Source organism: Oncorhynchus masou, chromosome 23, assembly GCF_036934945.1.
Source record: "Oncorhynchus masou masou isolate Uvic2021 chromosome 23, UVic_Omas_1.1, whole genome shotgun sequence".
In the NCBI taxonomy this organism is placed as follows: domain Eukaryota; kingdom Metazoa; phylum Chordata; class Actinopteri; order Salmoniformes; family Salmonidae; genus Oncorhynchus; species Oncorhynchus masou.
The window spans coordinates 32,518,505-32,539,468 of record NC_088234.1 but is presented as its reverse complement, the minus strand read 5'-3'; the positions used below and the strand labels follow the sequence as shown (position 1 = coordinate 32,539,468).

The 20,964-nt window shown below is 42.5% G+C and overlaps 1 protein-coding gene across 10 annotated transcripts in view; it reads left to right on the top strand.

Moving 5' to 3' along the window:
• The window catches only part of LOC135510759 (collagen alpha-1(XXV) chain), a 127,845-nt gene extending 108,214 nt beyond the window's left edge, over positions 1-19,631 (top strand). For 5 of the 10 annotated variants that reach the window (XM_064931941.1, XM_064931940.1, XM_064931939.1 and 2 more), the window contains 8 exons: positions 5,113-5,148; positions 5,315-5,368; positions 5,449-5,502; positions 5,660-5,686; positions 6,114-6,167; positions 11,256-11,342; positions 14,010-14,048; positions 15,306-19,631. In XM_064931941.1, coding sequence (XP_064788013.1) covers positions 5,113-5,148; positions 5,315-5,368; positions 5,449-5,502; positions 5,660-5,686; positions 6,114-6,167; positions 11,256-11,342; positions 14,010-14,048; positions 15,306-15,308 — 354 coding nt within the window. In that variant the 3' untranslated portion in view covers positions 15,309-19,631. Of the gene's footprint in view, positions 1-5,112; positions 5,149-5,314; positions 5,369-5,448; positions 5,503-5,659; positions 5,687-6,113; positions 6,168-11,255; positions 11,343-11,658; positions 11,737-14,009; positions 14,049-15,305 lie in introns of all 10 variants that reach the window. The other 5 variants (XM_064931946.1, XM_064931943.1, XM_064931938.1 and 2 more) reach the window with 4 other exon arrangements.
• Positions 19,632-20,964: the final 1,333 nt, after the last annotated feature.

The following is a 20,964-nucleotide window of genomic DNA, read 5'->3' as shown; positions in this document are numbered from 1 at the left end:
TCTTTCATCACATTCCCAGTGGGTCAGAAGTTTACATGCACTCAATTGGTATTTGGTAGCATTGCCTTTAAATTGTTTAACTTGGGTCAAACGTTTTGGGTAGCCTTCCATAAGCTTCCCACAATAAGTTGGATGAATTTTGGCCTGTTCCTCCTGACAGAGTTGGTGTAACTGAGTCAGGTTTGTAGGCCTCCTTGCTCGCACACGCTTTTTCAGTTCTGCCCCCAAATTTTCTATAGGATTGAGGTCAGGGCTTTGTGATGGCCATGCCAATACCTTGACTTTGTTGTCCTTAAGCCATTTTGCCACAACTTGGGATGGTGTTCTTTGGCTTGCAAGCCTCCCCTTTTTCCTCCAAACATAACGATGGTCATTATGGCCAAACAGTTCTATTTTTGTTTCATCAGACCAGAGGACATTTCTCCAAAAGGTACGATCTTTGTTCCCATGGGCAGTTGCAAACCGTAGTCTGGCTTTTTTATGGCGGTTTTGGAGCAGTGGCTTCTTCCTTGCCTTTCAGGTTATGACAATATACGATATAGATACATTTGTACCGGTTTCCTCCAGCATCTTCACAAGGTCCTTTGTTGTTGTTCTGGGATTCATTTGCACTTTTCACACTAAAGTACATTCATCTCTAGGAGCGGTATGATTTTTTTTCTGAGGTCTTGGCTGATTTCTTTTGATTTTCCCATGATGTCAAGCAAAGAGGCACTGAGTTTGAAGGTAAGCCTTAAAATACATCCGCAGGTACACCTCCAATTGATTCAAATGATGTCTATCATTCTAGTGAATTAACCTATCTTTCACGCCCTGGCCATAGAGAGGCTTTTATTTTCTATTTTGGTTAGGCCAGGGTGTGACTAGGGTGGGCATTCTAGTTTTGGCCTGGTTGTAACGGCGTTCTTTGTTTGTTGAATGAGAGTCGGACCGAAATGCAGCGTGGTGGTTACTCATGTCTTTAATGAAGAAAAACGGAACGATACATGAAATAACTAATAAATACAAAAACAACAAACAGAACGTGAAACCTATTACAGCCTATCTGGTGAACACTACACAGAGACAGGAACAATCACCCACGAAATACACAGTGAAACCCAGGCTACCTAAATATGGTTCCCTATCAGAGACAACAAGAATCACCTGACTGATTGAGAACCGCCTCAGGCAGCCAAACCTAAACTAAACACACCCCTAATCAACCACAATCCCAATGCCTACAAAAACCCCAATACGGCAACACAATAACATAAACCCATGTCACACCCTGGCCTGACCAACTAATTAACTAAAACACAAAATACTAAGACCAAGGCGTGACAGAACACCCCCCCCTCCTAAGGTGCGGACTCCCGGACGCACCTCAAAACACTAGGGAGTGTCCGGGTGGGCGTCTGTCCATGGTGGCGGTTCTGGCTCGGGACGTGGACCCCACTCCATGAATGTCATAGTTCCTCCCCTTCGCGTCCTGGGATAATCCACCCTCGCCGCCGACCATGGCCTAATAGTCCTCACCCAGAACCCCACTGAACTGAGGAGTAGCTCATGACTGAGGGGCAGCTCGGGACTGAGGGGCAGCTCGGGACTGAAACAGCTCGGGACTGAGGGGAAGCTCGGGACTGAGGGGAAGCTCGGGACTGAGGGGAAGCTCGGGACTGAGGGGCAGCCCAGCACTGAGAGGAAGCCCAGCCAGGCAGTTGAATCCGGCAGATCCTGGCTGGCTGGCAGTTCTGGCAGATCCTGGCTGACTGGCGGATCTGGAAGAGTCTGGTTGACTAGCAGATCTGGAAGAGTCTGGTTGACTAGCAGATCTGGAAGAGTCTGGTTGACTAGCAGATCTGGAAGATCCTGGCTGACTGGCGGATCTGGAAGAGTCTGGTTGACTAGCGGATCTGGAAGAGTCTGGTTGACTAGCAGATCTGGAAGAGTCTGGTTGACTAGCAGATCTGGAAGAGTCTGGTTGACTGGCAGATCTGGAAGAGTCTGGTTGACTGGCAGATCTGGAAGAGTCTGGCTGACTGGCAGATCTGGAAGAGTCTGGCTGACTGGCAGATCTGGGAGAGTCTGGCTGACTGGCAGATCTGGAAGAGTCTGGTTGACTGGCAGATCTGGAAGAGTCTGGCTGACTGGCAGATCTGGAAGAGTCTGGCTGACTGGCAGATCTGGGAGAGTCTGGCTGACTGGCAGATCTGGAAGAGTCTGGCTGACTGGCAGATCTGGAAGAGTCTGGCTGACTGGCAGATCTGGAAGAGTCTGGCTGACTGGCGGATCTGGAAGGGTCTGGCTGACTGGCGGATCTGGAAGAGTCTGGCTGACTGGCGGATCCTGGCAGACTGACGGCTCTGGCTGCTTCATGCTGACTGACGGCTCTGGCTGCTCCATGCTGATTGACAGCTCTGGCGGCTTCTTGCAGACTGACAGCTCTGACTGTTCCATGCAGACTAACAGCTTTGGCAGCTTCTTGCAGACTGGCAGCTCCTTGCAGACTGACAGCTCCTTGCAGACTGGCAGCTCCTTGCAGACTGGCAGCTCCTTGCAGACTGGCAGCTCCATGCAGACTGGCAGCTCCATGCAGACTGGCAGTTCTGGCTGCTCCAAGCAGACTGACAGCTCTGGCTGCTCCATGCAGACTGACAGCTCTGGCTGCTCCATGCAGACTGGCAGCTCCTTGCAGACTGTCAGCTCATTTCAGACTGGCAGCTCCATGCAGACTGGCAGCTCCATGCAGACTGGCAGCTCATTTCAGACTGGCAGCTCCATGCAGACTGGCAGCTCCAAGCAGACTGACAGCTCTGGCTGCTCCATGCAGACTGGCAGCTCTAGCTGCTCCATGCAGACTGGCAGCTCTGGCTGCTCCAAGCAGACTGACAGCTCTGGCTGCTCCATGCAGACTGGCAGCGCTAGCTGCTCCATGCAGACTGGCCTGCTAGCTGCTCCATGCAGACTGGCAGCTCAGGCTGCTCCAAACAGGCAGGAGGCTCCGGCAGCGCTGTAGAGGAGGAAGGCTCTAGAAGCGCTGAACAGGCAGGAGACTCCGGTAGCGCAGGAGAGGAGAGAGGCTCTGATAGCGCTGAACAGATAGGAGACTCCAGTAGCGCTGTAGAGGAGGAAGGCTCTAGAAGCGCTGAACAGGCAGGAGGCTCCGGCAGCGCAGGAGAGGAGAAAGGCTCTGACAGCGCAGGAGAGGCGAGGCGCACTGTAGGCCTGATGCGTGGTGCTGGCACTGGTGGTATTGGGCCGAGGACACGCACAGGAAGCCTGGTGCGGGGAGCTGCTACCGGAGGGCTGGGGTGTGGAGGTGGTACTGGATAGACCGGACCGTGCAGGTGCACTGGAGCTCTTGAGCACCGAGCATGCCCAACCTTACCCGGTTGAATACTCTCGGTCGCCCTGCCAGTGCGGCGAGGTGGAATAGCCCGCACTGGGCTATGTAGGCGAACCGGAGACACCGAGCGCAAGGCTGGTGCCATGTAAGCCGGCCCAAGGAGACGCACTGGGGACCAGATGCGTAGAGCCGGCTTCATGGCTTTTGGCTCAATGCTCAATCTTGCCCGGCCGATACGCGGAGCTGAAATATACCGCACCGGGCTATGCACCCGCACTGGGGACACCGTGCGCACCACTGAATAACATGGTGCCTGCCCGGTCTCTCTAGCCCCCCGGTAAGCACAGGGAGTTTGCGCAGGTCTCCTACCTGGCGTAGCCATACTCCCTGTAAGCCCCCCCCGAGAAATTTTTGGGGCTGATTCCCGGGCTTCCATCCACGTCGCCTTGCTGCCTCCTCATACCAGCACCTCTCCGCTTTAACCGCCTCTAGTTCCTCCTTGGGGCGGCGATATTCACCAGGCTGAGCCCAGGGTCCTTTTCCGTCCAGTTCTTCCTCCCATGTCCAATTCTCCAAGTGGTGCAGCCTCTCCCACTGAAGCTGCTTCTGTTGCCTCTCCTGTGGCTCCTGCCTGTTAACACGCTGCTCGGTCCGTGTGTGGTGCGTGATTCTGTAACGGCATTCTTCGTTTGTTGAATGAGAGTCGGACCGAAATGCAGCGTGGTGGTTACTCATTCTTTAATGAAGAAAAACGGAACGATACATGAAATAACTAATAAATACAAAAACAACAAACGGAACGTGAAACCTATTACAGCCTATCTGGTGAACACTACACAGAGACAGGAACAATCACCCACGAAATACACAGTGAAACCCAGGCTACCTAAATACGGTTCCCTATCAGAGACAACAAGAATCACCTGACTCTGATTGAGAACTGCCTCAGGCAGCCAAACCTAAACTAAACACACCCCTAATCAACCACAATCCCAATGCCTACAAAAACCCCAATACGACAACACAATAACATAAACGCATGTCACACCCTGGCCTGACCAACTAATTAACTAAAACACAAAATACTAAGACCAAGACGTGACACTGGTATGGTTCTCAATCAGGGACAGCTGTCTATCGTTGTCTCCGATTGGAAATCATACTTAGGAAGCCTGTTTTTCCACCTTAGTTGTGGGTAGTTGACTTTGTTAGTGGCCTGTATAGCCCTAGTAAGCTTCACGGTTGTGGTTGTTATTCTTTGTTTTGTTGGCAACATTTATAAATAAAAATAATTGTTCGCTCACCACGCTGCACCTTGGTCCGGTCATTTCCCTGACGACGTTCGTGACACTATCAGAAGCTTCTAAAGCCATGACATAATTTTCTGGAATTTTCCAAGATGTTTAAAGGCACAGTCAACTTAGTGTATGTAAGCTTCTGATCCACTGGAATTTTGATACAGTGAATTAGAAGTGAAATAATCTGACTGTAAACACTTGTTGCAAAAATTACTTGTGTCATGCACAAAGTAGATGTCCTATTAAACTTGCCAAAAATGAACAAGAAATGTGTGGAGTTTGAGTTTTAATGACTCCAACCTAAGTGTATGTAAACTTCCGACTTCAATTGGGGTATCTGGTTTTAGTCGTTTAAGTTTACACTGAACATGAGTGTTTTCCCCCCTGTCCCAATAACAACCTTAAACAATAAGTGTTCTTTTCACTGTGTTCATTTTGTATTAATTCCGCCTTGTTCATGTCACTCATACATCCATAACGGCAAAGGGAGCCTCCGGCTTGGACAGCAAGCCTGGAATTAGGGTGAGTTTCATGTGAACCAGCGTCACCCCCTCCCCCCCACACATACTTTTCCCTGAGGAAAGGTTGGGGTGGACCATATCAACATTATGGTACAGTATATGGGAATGTAGTCTGACCAGTGTCTTACCTGAGGGTATTGCTTACGATTGTGTCCACCTCTCCACAGGGTATGGACGGGCCTGTTGGTTCCTCCGGTCCAGCTGGGCCAAAGGGGGACAGAGTAAGTGTGTGATAAATTATATGATATAAGAAAGATTGCCTATGTTGTGAAAATGTGATGCCTATTTGTGCTTCTGTCAGGGTGAGAGAGGAGCTGCAGGTGAACTCGGGCCAAGGGGACCTTATGGACTTCCTGTAAGTGTGCTCTGATCAAAACAAAACCCCAGCCAACACACAATAGAGTTCTAATAACAAACGCAATCTTATATCAGTCGTACAAGTTCGTAACTAGCTTAAAACATGTAGTACAGTATCTGAAAAAGCTCTTAGGTTATTCTGTGTTTACTTTCAGGGAGCGGCTGGAACACCTGGCCTTGATGTGAGTGAGGCAGTTTTGTCTGTCCCTGTCAGACCTGTGATATCTGTATCCTATATTGCATGCTGTTATTTCTTAATGTGTTCTTGAAGAGGAGTCATTTCATCATGAATGTACTATCTTTATCAAAGTACATTCTGCAAATATACTGGATGTATAAGTCTGTCAAAATGACAGCACTAGTCTGTCTTTTTCACTGAGTACCTTCATTTCCTCCATAATGCACGTTCCCTTGTGTTCTTTTTGTATCTCTTTTATTGTCCCTCTCTCTTCCTCCTACTCTCTGTTCATCTTCTCGCCTTTCTAGGGTTGTAACATTGTCAGACAGAGAAGGGACCCTCCTTGGATGTTTTATCTACACTGTTCCTAGATCAGGTCTTATCAGATTCACTCCCCAGGGCACCAGTACTGAACTAGTTGTATTTTGCAGGGGTTGCCGGGCTTAAGGGGAGAGAAAGGCGACCCGGGGGAAAGAGGAGAAAAGGTAGATCTAGATATGCTACCTTGGGGAATGAATGACACCCCCGTAATTTTACGTAGGATTACTGGTGTCAATGGACAATGAAGGAAAGGAACTTTACAAAGTGGATTCACCAATGAATATATTTTGAAAATGTAATATCACTTTAATTGAGTGGAGTGGACATATGACAGTTGTTATGACAATGTGAAAGGAGTGGTATGGTATTTGACATAGCTGTAGTGAAATTCATTGGGTTATTGATGACATAATTCATGGGTCTCAGGATGCTTTCATAGTGCTAATGTGCTGTACAAATTGTATGAGCATTTGTATGAGCCATTATGAGGGTCATATGGCAAAGGTGCATAAAGATGTCGGAATTCAGATATGATGTTATTGTTTTACCACTGTCCACTTAGTTTATAAACTATGGTACGCGGCATAGTTCAACGCGGCAATAAATAAGCACAATATAGTTTTTCGGTTTCTCAAATTGCCGGCATCTTGGAGCTAAAATTTGATTCATGCATACTTAGCTAATGACGACACAAAAAAAGAGTAAAGGAGAGCAATGTACAATACAGAGATGAGGCATTTGTGGTAAGTGCACAGGTCCATCTTTATGCACCTCCACTATTAGATTAAAGTCCAATTAAAGGGACATTTCCAATTTTGAGCTTCATATTTATCATCTCCAGCACCACCCCAACATCAACATACTGTATTTGAAAATGGCACGTTTCTATGTTTTGTTCAAAAAAAGAGGGAAGATAAGTGTTTCCAATGACATCATCGGTGTGCATCATGTGATTTTAACCAATTATGAGTAAGCATTGTCTACTAATTGCCTACTAATTGTCTACTAATTGGTTGATGATGTCATTGGAAACAACTCTCTTCCTCTGTCTTTTTGACTACAAAACGTAGAAATTCATTATTTTCACATTTGGTGATGTTGGGGGGATTCTGGAGATAATGAAAATGAAGTTTAAAAATTCAGACATTTCCCTTTAACTCTAAATTCCATTCTCAATTCTCTCAAATGTCAACTATTGTTATTCACCATTGAATAATTTGTCATTTCATTTATCAAAATCATTTCAATCAAATCACATTTTGAAGCCTCCAAAGATTAAAATAATGGGTCTTTACTTTTTTTGTAAACACTTACATTCACGTAATAAGAATCTGAACATTATATCAAATTAGACTAAAAGTGAATTGAGAGGTCGTCCATTGACAACAGGCAGTTGTAAATCATCTTTCTATTGGTTTTCTGCAGTTTCCATGCATGAGCATAACCCTTCTAAAATCCCATGTTGTGTTCTTTTGCCTGTTGTTGACCCTGCTTGTAGACCTGGTCTTTTTAAATAGCCTGTATCATTGACCATCTGTGTCCGTTTACTGCTTTAGTGTCCCAATGAAACTGTATTACTTATTTTGCCTACGCCAAGGAGGGGGAACTCCAGTCCTGCTTGCTGTCACACATGTTCTAAACTGAAGACCATGAATAGTTAATTACTGGAGTCAGGTGTGTTAGCTTGGGCTGGGGTAAATATGTAACAACAATCAGGCCCCCAAGGACTGGAGATTCCCATCCCTGGCCTACACAGTGCAATCCTAGCCTAATGAGACCTATATTTTTTCACTTTAATGCTGTCACACAATCTCTGGCAAAAAATATGAATGACTTAATTTGAATTTTCCATGTTCAATAAGCTTCTTCAGACCTAATGCATTCTGAAACCATATATATATATTACGGTTTAATGTAGTCTACATCTTTTGGCAACATGGGTACCTCCATGATTCATGGTTGAGGCTTTTTCCATTGTAAATCAATTCAGGACAATTTTATTCAGTACATAAATACTTCTGATCAACAAATTGAATTTCAATGTACTTTATGAATAGACTCTGTGGGAATTAAACAGACCTCAACCCTGATTATGCACTTTTGCAGTGGACTGTGAAAAGGGATAGAGTATTTGCTATTTCTAGTTGGTGGAATGGGGTGTGTTCTGTGCCTCTGAAGGTGTTTTCCCTGCTACTCTTTCTCTTCCCTTGTGCTTTCTACTGTACATCCCAAGTGATAAGCTCTTTCCTCTCCTCTGCTCCTTCCCGCCGTTCCCCCTCCTCCTATTCTGAGGAATGTTCTGGACTTCCAAATTCCTGGTCCCTAGTTCTGGTACCTCTCCTATCTAACATTGACTACAGTATGTCTCCCTCCCTCCCTATGTAAGCAATAGCTTCACTTTTAATATATCCCCCTTAATTTGCAGTGTCTTAATGTTCTCAGCTGACAATTGTGACCACTGTGGACCATTGTGCAACTGTGGTCTTTGTGTCGATGAATCTATTCAGGGCTTATTTAAACCGTGCAATAGGAACCTGTCCAAATGAGAGCTCCATGAAACATTTGAAGAAATACAGTGAGCTACAAAAATATTGGGACATTGACCCATTTTAGGTTGTTTTGGCTCTGTACTCCAGCACTTTGGATATGAAATGATACAGTGACTATGAGGTTAAAGTGCAGACTGTCAGATTTAATTTGAGGGTATTTTTTCTTCCATATCAGGGGAACTGTTTTGAAATTACAGCAGTTTTTGTACATAGTCCCTTCATTTTAGGGGACCAAAAGCATTGGGACAAATTCCCTTCTATGTGTATTAATGTAGTCAAAAGTTTAGTATTTGGTATTTACAGTGCCTTGCGAAAGTATTCACCCCCCTTGGCATTTTTCTGATTTTGTTGCCTTACAACCTGGAATTAAAATAGATTTTTGGGGTGTTTATATGATTTGATTTACACAACATGCCTACCACTTTGAAGATGCAAAATATGTTTTAAAACAAGGAATAAGACAAAAAAACGGAACTTGAGCGTGCATAATTATTCACCCCCCCCCCCCCCAGTCAATACTTTGTAGAGGAACCTTTTGCAGCAATTACAGCTGCACGTTTCTTGGGGTATGTCTCTATAAGCTTGGCACATCTAGCCACTGGGATTTTTGCCAATTTTTCAAGGCACAACTGCTCCAGCTACTTCAAGTTGGATGGGTTCCTGCTGGTGTACAGCAATCTTTGACTAGGCCATTCCAAGACATTTAAATGTTTCTCCTTAAACTACTTGAGTGTTGCTTTAGCAGTATGCTTCGGGTCATTGTTCTTCTGGAAGGTGAACCTCCATCCCAGTCTCAAATCTCTGGAAGACTGAAACAGGTTTTCCTCAAGAAACATCCATCATTCCTTCAATTCTGACCAGTTTCCCTGTTCCTGCCGATGAAAAACATCCCCACAGCATGATGCTACCACCACAAATTTTGTTCTCGGGGTGATGAGAGATGTTGGGTTTGCACCAGACATAGCATTTTCCTTGATGGCCAAAAAGCTAAATTTTAGTCTCATCTAACCAGATTACCTTCTTCCATATGTTTGGGGAGTCTTCCACACACCTTTTGGCGAACACCAAATGTGTTTGCTTATTTATTTTCTTTAAGCAATGGCTTTTTTCTGGCCACTCTTCCGTAAAGCCCAGCTCTGTGGCGTGTGCGGCTTAAAGTAGTCCTATGGACAGATACTCCAATCTCCGCTGTGGAGCTTTGCAGCTCCTTCAGGGTCAACTTTGGTCTCTTTATTGCCTCTCTGATTAATGCCCTCCTTGCCTGGTCCGTGAGTTTTGGTGAGCGGCCCTCTCTTGGCAGGTTTGTTGTGGTGCCATATTCCTTCTATTTTTTAATAATGGATTTAATGGTGCTCTATGGGATGTTCAAAGTTTCTGATATTTTTTTTATAACCCAACCCTGATCTGTATTTCTCCACAATTTTGTCCCTGACCTGTTTGGAGAGCTCCTTTGTCTTCATGTTGCCCCTTGCTTGGTGGTGCCCCATGTTTCGTGGTGTTGCAGACTCTGGGGCATTTCAGAAAAGGTGTACATATACTGAGATCATGTGACAGATCATGTGACACTTATATTGCACACAGGTGGAAATTATTTAACTAATTATGTGACTTCTGAAGGTAATAGGTTAAATATCTTATTTAAGGGCTTTATAGGAGCTTCATGCATGCACCACTTTTCTGTTCAGATATTTTATTTTATTTTTTGAAACAAGTAATTTTTTTCATTTCACTTCACCAATTTGGACCATTTTTCATGTCCATTACATGAAATCCAAATTAAAATCTATTTAAATTACCGGTTGTAATGCAACAAAATAGGAAAAACGCCAAGGGGGATGAATACTTTTGCAAGGCACTGCGTCGGTAACTCATCATTATTCATGATTCATTCAGAATTATCCATAATCATTGTAGCATCCACATGAATGAAGAAATGTTTCGAAACATATTCTAATCTCATTTACAATAAAAGTGCCTTCAAAATTACACAATACATTTACCATTAATTTCTATTGGGCACAAAATAATCTGAAACAAAACCAAAACTAACAGCAAATACATCCAACAGGTTTGTAGAGTCACAAGCTTGATTGTGTGCTAGGAATATGGGACCAAATACTATATGTTTGACTACTTTAATACACAGAGCCAAAACAATAACATATGTGTTACTGTCCCAATACTTTTTTAGCTCACTGTAAATTAATATTTTGTCCCGTCCTTTTGTAGTACTTTATTATATGGTATAGAAATTACCAGGTATAATGACAATTGACATGGTTAAATTGTAATGACACAATAATAATCTAATAATATATTAGGTTTCTTTGGAATTTATCAAATCAAGCACCGCTAAGCACTATTGGAACTAGGTAATTATATGTTCCAGAAAGTACCAAATGTTACCAAATAAATAGGTAAATACTAGTGGAAACAGTACCGTAGAATAAAGTGGCAACGAAAAGTTTAATCTTTAAGGAGATCTATCCTTAAATGATGCTTAAATTGGCCTTGCTCTACCCAGGGTATGACATTGCGTAAAATATGCAGTTTAGCCAACAATGTTTTGAGATTTCCAAATTGTGAATCAAATGAAGAAAAAAAAGAAACACAAATGGTGGTTCTCGTTGGACTCAGAGAATATTCACCCTTCATCTCTGAGCGGAAAAAATGATTGACCTGACTAAATTATTGTATCCACAGGGGGAGAAGGGAAAGAAGGGGAAAAAAGGGCCTAAGGGGGAGAAAGGAGAACAGGGTGCCCCTGGATTAGATGCACCCTGCCCATTGGTATGTCCAAGCGATGTAAGACAGTTGGCCCCCAAAAAGGAGGAGCCGCCCTGGCTAACTTGGCACCCACCAGCCATGAAAAAGCCCAGAAAAAGCTTAAAATCACAGAAAATGATTTCTGTCCCTCATGAAGTCCTATTGGCAAGTGCTATGACCTGGGCAAAGGACCAGATATCCCACTGAGTACATTATTAGTGTCTGTAGGTCACAGGGTGGCTCCTTCTTCCCCTCGATCGTATCCCCTTAGCAGGGGGATGCATGGGGTGCTCCGTCCACATCTCTCCCAGTAACACTCCCAGGTCATCTTTATGAACAGGGGTTCCGGGGCTTTAAGGGTGAAAAGGGAGAACCGGGGCAACCTGGTCTGGATGGGCTGGATGCCCCGTGCCAATTGGTACAGTATTCCTCTTTTCCTTTACCTCTCCTGTGCATGCTACTGACCTTTGCCACTGACAAATGGCCAATGAGAAGCCACCGTTTTGCTTTCCTTACCCATGCATGGCTTTAGCATGAGGATTGGAGCCACCCACCCAGCCATCCATACCCCCACCAACTCCCACTCCAAATTACAACCAGCTCACATGCTAAATCACCTCTAGGCTTTTCAGACATTTATTATCTATTTTAGTTCATTTTAGTTCAAAACACACTTCTTCCTGACTAACTGTGACTGCAAGCAGCCCTTCTTAACTACATATTTATCAGGTCCAGACCTACTGTAATCTGCAATTGAATGCCACTGTACGTAAATGTAAAGCACACAAGCAGTGGATATGTTGATATTCTCCCTTGATATTCTCTAACTGAATCCCCCTCCCCTACTTTCTCAATAAGTGTACAGAGACGCTTTCCTATAAAAAAACATAATTCCTTAAATGGACTTCCCTTCCAAAGTCCTTTAACATCCCTAGTTCCTAAACAGACTCTAACCATGGCAAGCTATAATCTAAGTTCCTTCAGTTCTCTTCTTTATTGATGCGTTTCCATGCAATGGCAACATGGACCTTACCTCTCCTACCTTTAACCCCCTCTACCCCTTCTGTATTTGTACCAATTGGGCACACCATGACCAAGGAGAGAAGATGTGAAATCAGTTATTGCCCCAGACCTTTCCAATGCCAACTCAAATTTGTAATTCTTGTTTGGTTTCGGGGAGAAGTGTTGTTATCTTGTGTGATTTCTGAGATGGTGTTAACGGATGTTGTGTAATGCATGGAACTGATGATTGCTTTTGTGCCAAGGGTCCTTCTTGAGTGAGTATATTAAACTAGTTTAGATGTATATTACTTATAGTGGTATGCATCCACATATTATTCTTATCACAGAACAAATTACACTTCATGAGTGTAATATGTCATATGTTTGCTCTATGTTTGCAATTTCACATATCTTTAGGAGTATAGACCCTACACAATGGCACATAGATTAATCACAGCTTTGGATAATTTGATAAAATGTGCTAAATATAAACCTAAGGGGGGACCATATATCATTGCATGATGAGATAAATGTCACTGTATGTAACCAGCATGAGTGAGAATTCATTGAAATGTGTTAAAATATTATCAAATGTGAGCATGCCATTACATTTTCCCATTACATTTTGGTTGAAGACAAGACAAGCCAATTAAACTTGAAACATCTAAATTACACAAGTAATTCAATAAAACATAAGTGATATGTTAAATTTACTGGCAGATCTTTTAAATGATTATATTGATTAATGTACCATTCTCAACAACAAAAAAACATAATATTATCATGTCTGTCAATGTCTGTGAAGTAGTGCACTGTATTTCCTCTCTCCCTTTTTATTTTTTATTTTATTTATTTCACCTTTATTTAACCAGGTAGGCTAATTGAGAACAAGTTCTCATTTGCAACTGCGACCTGGCCAAGATAAAGCGTAGCAATTCGACACATACAACAACACAGAGTTACACATGGAATAAACAAAACTTACAGTCTATATACAGTGAGTGCAAATGAGGTACGTTAAGGAAGTAAATAGGCCGTGGTGGCGAATAAATTACAATATAGCAATTAAACACTGGAATGGTAGATCAGCAGAAGATGAATGTGCGAGTAGAGATACTGGGGTGCAAAGGAGCAAAATAAATAAATACCAGTATGGGGATGAGGTAGGTAGATAGATGGGCTGTTTACAGATGGGCTATGTACAGGTGCAGTGATCTGTGAGCTGCTCTGACAGCTGGTGCTTAAAGCTAGTGAGGGAGATGTGAGTCTCCAGCTTCAGAGATTTTTGCAATTCGTTCCAGTCATGGGCAGCAGAGAACTGGAAGGAAAGACGACCAAAGGAGGAATTGGCTTTGGGGTTGACCAGTGAGATGAATGCCCTGTGTCTGTCAATCAAATATCTTCCATCGCTTGGTTATATGTTGATTGCATTCCATCACATACATGATCATATTTTTGGGAAGCTAGTCTTGAAATAACAACACTGTTTTTGTACATGGGGCTTGTGCTGGAGATATGTCAGTACACTTCTTCACAGACCTTGTATCACATAATCTGAGACGTAGAGGCACAACATCAAACAAACATTTGTGAACTAATATCAGTTCTGAGAAGAAAAAGCATGTTTGTTTCTGTCACCATTTTGTGACACTAACTAGTAATTTCTTCCCTTTCTTCTCCCCTTACTAGGGCCCAGACGGACTACCAATGCCTGGTTGTTGGCAAAAGGTAAGCATTATCTCAGTAATGTAAGCTTTTTAAAATCACAGTACACACACATAGTGTGTACTGTATTTGAGCTTCACTCAGCCTTGGCCATATGCATGTTTTTTTTTGTCGGTTCAAATTAGAGGTCTTCACGGATCCACCTGTACCCGAATACCTGAGACCCAATACGGGACCCAAGCGGGTCCGGATCCAGAATTCTAAATAATGTCAAGGGTCTGGTCGGATCTGATATGATTGTCACGGGTCTCGGGTATGTGTAATTTTAACTGACTTGTCCGGAAGGGCCCATACAGATCTGAACACGACTGCTGCAGTAGAGAGAGAAATATTATAATTTATACTGCTGCTCTTGCTTTTCAAGAGAGTGGAGCGTGGCGCGTGTAGCTTGTTGTTGATGTTAACCAATTATAAGTCATCAAGCTATAAGTCAAACAGGATATACTGTAGTCATAGCGCCTCCATGTGTGGCAAAAGTTAGGAGATATAAATCAATAGAAGATGGAATTAAAATGACGGAATTAAAAGTTAAAGGAGAATGATAGGCTACAACGACCAAGAGCCAACAGGTAGGCTGCTACTTAATACTGTATGTGAATGGAGTTGTTGTTATTTGTAACTGTAGGATGAGAAAGTGCATGCATTGCAGCCTCAATTGGCTTAGCTAGCTAACGTCCACCGGTTTGATTCTGTCAAGACATGTACATGTACAAGGTTATTTGATAATAAATAACCTAGCTATGGTAGCTATTACTCTACTATAGCGCGAGTCGGCTTGGTTAGGTTGCTGTCTCTCTTCCCTTCCTCCCTGCTCCCCATGTCACAAACTCACAGTACGGCCCCTCCCCTGCCTGCTAGAGCTGCACCTCTCTCTCCCTCCTCTCACACTTTATCAGCTCCAGTTAATAAAGTAGCTTAAAAAAATGACTTTTCTGCTGCTTCCCTCACTCGGATCGGATTGTACCAGGTCTTGATCCGACAAGTTCTATACGGAACGGGTCTAGTTGTCCTCGGGTCCGTTCGGAACAGGTCTCTATATTTAAAACATTTATTTATTTACATCGGGTACGGATAGGAATGGTCCATTTCGGAACAGGTCCAATTCTTTGGACCCATGAAGACCTCTAGTTCACATAAATATTTGAGTGGTGTAAAAAATAAAAAATGTCAGGCCTAAAAACCCTTACCTAAAAATTATTTCACCCCATTTCTCTCTTACCTCATCTCACTACATCGTTCTCTCTGTCGTTTTTCTTGCAGTGATCAATCTAACCCGAAAGCATGGTTTGTAAAAAAAAAATAAAAAAATGTTGTTGGGGTATTTATAATTATTTTTAATGGAAAATATAAAATAAAGAAATCTATGTGTACAATAAAAAAGAGCAAAGGTCCATCACTCCTAGCTGCTTCTACTTACCTCGCTCTGTGTCACTCTCACATCCGCATCTTGGAGTCCAGATCTTTGGCAATCGGCAGAACTTGCACACACACAATGATGTTTAGTCCCAGTCCTTGCATGACCAGAGTGCTCGGGCACAGATTGGAACGTCATGGCTAATTCGGATTCAAGGGGAGTAAGGAGGTTGTGACAACAGAGGATGAGGAGAAGGAGGCGTTGGAGGGATCTGAACTGGCTCTTAACAGCTCTAGCTCTCGCATTCACCATCCATTAATGCCATACTCCTAGCTTAAAAGACTCCATCCCAACAAAACACCCTCCACACGCCCCAAAAAGCATGATGACTGTCCCAAACTATATTTATATGTATTAATATACATATTTCATTGATGTGGTCGAATTGTATGGCTTCAGCAAAACACTATCTGGCTGTCAGTCTTACCTACTCAAAAAAGAAAGCTCAACATTTTTGGTTTTATTTGTTCCTTTTTCTTTTAATGTTCCAAAGGGAGTCACGCCTTGGCTGGTGGCTTGAAAAGAATTGTTCCCCAGGAAGTAAAGTTGGGTTGATTTTCTTTATTGTGGTGAGATCTGCAATGGGTCAATAGATGCAGGTCTTCACAGATGCACTTGTCTTGAGTCCCAGGGCCCTTTCCCTGTCAACGGACACTTGTTATTGAACTTGGAGAAGAGTGTTAGAGCTCAATGCACTGTGCACAGCCAATCGGAACTGAGCTAGGCTGACAAGGACTTCGGATTGAACAGACTTGTTTGGGATCCCTTGGAGTAGGGGAGACAGTGGGCCTCGGCAGAGAGATTACAATCATCTCTCCTGCCAATCAAGGAGTGCCTGCCTGTAACAATGTTACAGTCACAACACTACAAGGTCAAGAGGGTCAATGGAATTCTGCCTTTTTAGTTGAAGTTTGTTCTTCTACTTACTTAAAAAAAGTTTTATGTATAATAGCCTTTGGTGCCTCAAGCTTTTGTTCATTCCTTTCCTTTTTAACCTGCTTTGAGTAAGTGGAATGGTGTTTATTGCAGAATGGCAACCTCTTGTAAATTGTTGAAGTATAAAAGCACCTATTTTGCGCACTGTTAGTATGTATTGAACGTTGATATTACTGGGTGTTAATAATATGGCATGTACATTATGTATTCAAATGAACATAAGCTTCTGTGTAACAGAAAGGGAATTTCAGTTGGTAGCAAAGATGATTACACAGCATCAGCTTTTACACTGATTTGCAAACACCAAGTTTTATAATATTATAATAACACTACAGTTCATTGCTGGCCTTTAAGTGGAAAATACAGTCGGTGAGTTACAATGTGCTTCACTACAAGTTTATTGTATCTTTACATTTAAATGCAGTGTTTATTTTCAGCAATATGTGTGCAACAATAAGATTTTTGAACATTATGACCTGGTAATTCAGTATGGTACATTTGCAGGTAAAAATGCCTTTCGGAAAAATGTATCATTTTTTACTAGATAATTATTGTTTTTTCCAAATGTCAAATGGTAGTTTGCCTCAACTGGATCATGTACCCACCACATGCAGCATTCTTCCTTTTCTCTCTCTCTCTATATATATTTTTTTTTACACAATGTACATGGTGTATTACATGGACAGGCTCAATAGGTAACACATTTCATTTCAGTTGAATGGCCCTGCTTCCATTTGTAACCCATAATTGTATTCATTGCCATTTACATCACATTCCATAGCAATTTGGAAAGAAAATTGAGCCTGTTTCTTAATTTCATAATGTCAAGGATGTCCTAATTCTAACAATGCTCTTATGCACAGTGATATTTGATGCATAATGCTATTTGGAACAGTTATTGTATGATTAGGAATCAATTAATACAATATGTGCCGGTTTCCCAGACACAGATTAAGCCTACTCCTGGACTAAAAAGCATTTTCGATGGAGAATCTCTATTGAGCATACTTTTTAGTCCAGGACTAGGCTTAATCTGTGTCTGGCAAACTGACCCTCTAGCCCCATTTATACCTGGTTCTAACATGCATCCTTTGTCCTGATCTTGTCCACATTCTGATTGTGCCCACATTTTTTAATAGGTGTAGACAATCAAAATTGTGATCCATTGTGATGAGATCATCCTGCCAACCTCTGGAGGCGTTGTGTCTGGATATCTTACAAGTGTAGACAGATCTGTACAGAGAGACTATTTAAATTGTAAATTTTCCTGTAAAATCATTGACCGGTGGCACCATTGATTGATTACATCAATATGTGTCTTACAATAAATAAATACATATTATTTTTAAATAATAACTGTGAAACAATTTTCATAAAGGAAGGGGCCAGGAAATCTGGTCACAATGCAGGCACAGTGGACGGATAACAGACACATTTTAATACAATGTGTAGACACATTTCTGGAAATGTGGGCACAATCAGAAAGTAGACAGGATCAGGACAAAGGACCCATGTTAGCACAATGTATAAATGGGGCTTATATGTAATATCAGCACATGTCCACTCTATAAAAGTGATATTTTTGTTGTTTTTGTGACAAGTTTGACCACTCCACCCCAACTGTACAGGGTTATCAGCTATGTCACAAAGTAAATAGTATGCGTGTGAACAGTAGGTCATCTGTTACAGTGTGGTGTCATTATGGTGCTATCATCTTGTTAGAAAAATCTCTAAAGAGTATTACCTATCCATGACAACCATAAGAGAACAGAGGTTTCTTTATAATTTTTCATATAACAGTTTAAAACATTTTTTGCATATTTTTATATTTGTCTCACTATTTTAAGTGTTACATTATTTATTTTTGTATTTTTCTTAAAGAAGGCATTTTGTTTTTTAACAGGCATTCCTTATAAAATGGGGGTAGCTTTTGAAGGTCCTGATACCGTTTTTTTTCAGCTTTTGTCTATTATAGTGGTGCATCGTCATTGAGATGTCACACAAGTACATTAGATGTGAAGTAAGTTTGTTGTCATTATCATCAAATTGATGTATTGGTCAGGTATTTACAATGCTAGTTCACTCCCAATTGTGCAGGCCTTACCTTGGCATGCAATTGTACTCATAAAACAAGAAAGTGTTGATGGGCTTGGCTAAAATGTTGTCTGCCCCTGACAAGTAGCATAAATATGATAATATTGTTCTTTCTCTATTTCTCTCTTTGCATTGAATGTAGTTTGAATGTAGTATGTATAGTGAATTATAAATGTGGAGTTTAATATCTGCTTATTTGACAAAAGTGCAATTTATACTTTGGTTGATATGTGCAGCATCAGAATGCAGATTAATAACAGTTACAGACATTTATTATCAGGACAATATGTTAGTCAATTTGTTTCCCATGAAAAGTACCACTTCACTGGCTTAAAAAAAATACAAATGTTTTGATTGACAAGTTACATTTTTAGTTACAAACTTGTAAATATAGACTTTCTTGTTATCCATATTTTTAAGGCTTGATTTGAATTGATTTATTGTAGCCTCCATTGCTGTCCACAAATCATTTGCTCTTAAGTTGTTAGTAGTGTGATAGAAAACATATAATTGGTCTATGATTTGGTCTGTCTTTTATTTAGAACCTTCGTAAGATTTTGTACTACGATGGTGCTGTGTATTCAGTTAACGTACAGCTGATTCTTCTTTGTATCTTTGTATCTTTGTTCAATTATATATTATGAAGTTACACACATTTAAAGGCTGGTAGTGGATGGTCCCCACATAGTTGAAACACGCTTCTTTATCCCACCATGTACCAGGCACCCACTTTTCAACACCACTTTGTTATTTATTTAGTGTCAAATTTACCAGAGCCTTTTTTCTGACATATATACTGACATTTCTTTTAACATCCTCCTTACACTATAGCCTATTTCCCTCAGTGCAGTAATGCAACCTAATAGAAGCTGGAAAAGTAAAGATATAACTTCAATTGAACATAGTCTAAGTATTCTAAAACGTAAATGCAATAGCTAAGTCCATCTCACAGCTTTTGAATATCTTACATTTCATTTATGTTATGTTTTTTTTCCTATTCTGCATTTGTATCACTCATTTTTTACAAGTTTGCAAATGAATACAATTTGCTTTCAGATTATGGATACTTCTGCATGCATTATTTCAAAACCATTTCATATGACTGTACTGTTGGAGCCAAATAAATGCAGTCTTTCAAATAACCTTTTACAGTCTTAATTTACAGTCCTTTTAAGTCACTCCTGACACTTCTCTGAATATTAGGCTTCAACAGCTCTTCTTGTACGCTATTTAATTTGACCACTGTTGTTGTTTCAGAGGCCTACACTATCACAATTTTAGAGTTTTGATTATTATGAGTGCCAATCCCTCATGACAAACTACTAGTGTCACGTTCTGACCTTAGTTCCTTTGTTATGTCTTTGTTTTAGTATGGTCAGGGCGTGACTTGGGTGGGTTGTCAATGTTCGTTTTTCTATAATTTGGGATTTCTGTGTTCCGCCTAGTATGGTTCTCAGTCAGAGGCAGCTGTCAATCGTTGTCCCTGATTGAGAATCATACTTAGGTAGCCTCGTGTCACTTTTGGGTTGTGGGTGTTTGTCTTCCGTGTCAGTGTTTGTTACTACACGGGACTGTTTCATTTATTCACGTTTATTGTTTTGTTCCAGTGTTCTGTTGTGTTTGATTAAACATTATGGACACTTATCACGCTGCACATCCCCTTGGGAGGGGCACACGGGGAGTGTACACGGGGAGCGTGGCGAAGTCAGGTAGGAGACCTGCGCCAACTTCCCGTGCTTACCGGAGAGCGAGAGGGACCGGGCAGGCACTGTGTTATGCGGTGGAGCGCACGGTGTCCCCAGTACGCGTGCTTAGCCCGGTGTGGTACATTGCAGCGCCTCATATCGGCCGGGCTAGAGTGGGCATCGAGCCAGGTGCCATGAAGCCGGCTCAGCACATCTGGTCTCCAGTGCATCTCCTCGGGCCGGTGTACATGGCACCAGCCTTACGCATGGTGTCCCCGGTTCGCCAGCACAGCCCAGTGCGGGCTATTCCACCTCGCCGCACTGGCCTGGCTATGGGGAGCATTCAACCAGGTAAGGTTGGGCAGGCTTGGTGCTCACGAGCTCCAGTGCGCCTTCACGGTCTGGTCTATCCAGTGCCACCTCCACGCACCAGCCCTCCGGTGGCAGCCCCCCCTGCACCAGGCTGTCTCTCTGTCTCCTCCCTACAGGTGCTCCAGCATGTCTGGCACTGCCGGAGTCTCCCGCCTGTCTGGCGCTGCCGGAGTCTCCCGCCTGTCTGGCGCTGCCGGAGTCTCCCGCCTGTCCTGCGCTGCTGGAATTTCCCGTCCATTCGGGGCCCATTGCGAGGGTCCCCAGTCTGAGGTCAGCGGCGAGGGTCGCCGCTCGAATAACAATTGAGATGTACAAACTATGGCATGAAGGGATGACAAGCAGATAAGAGGCAATCTGTAATTTCGATCAAGACATTAGTGAGCGAGCTAGGATGGCCATATTCAATAACTATTTGTTC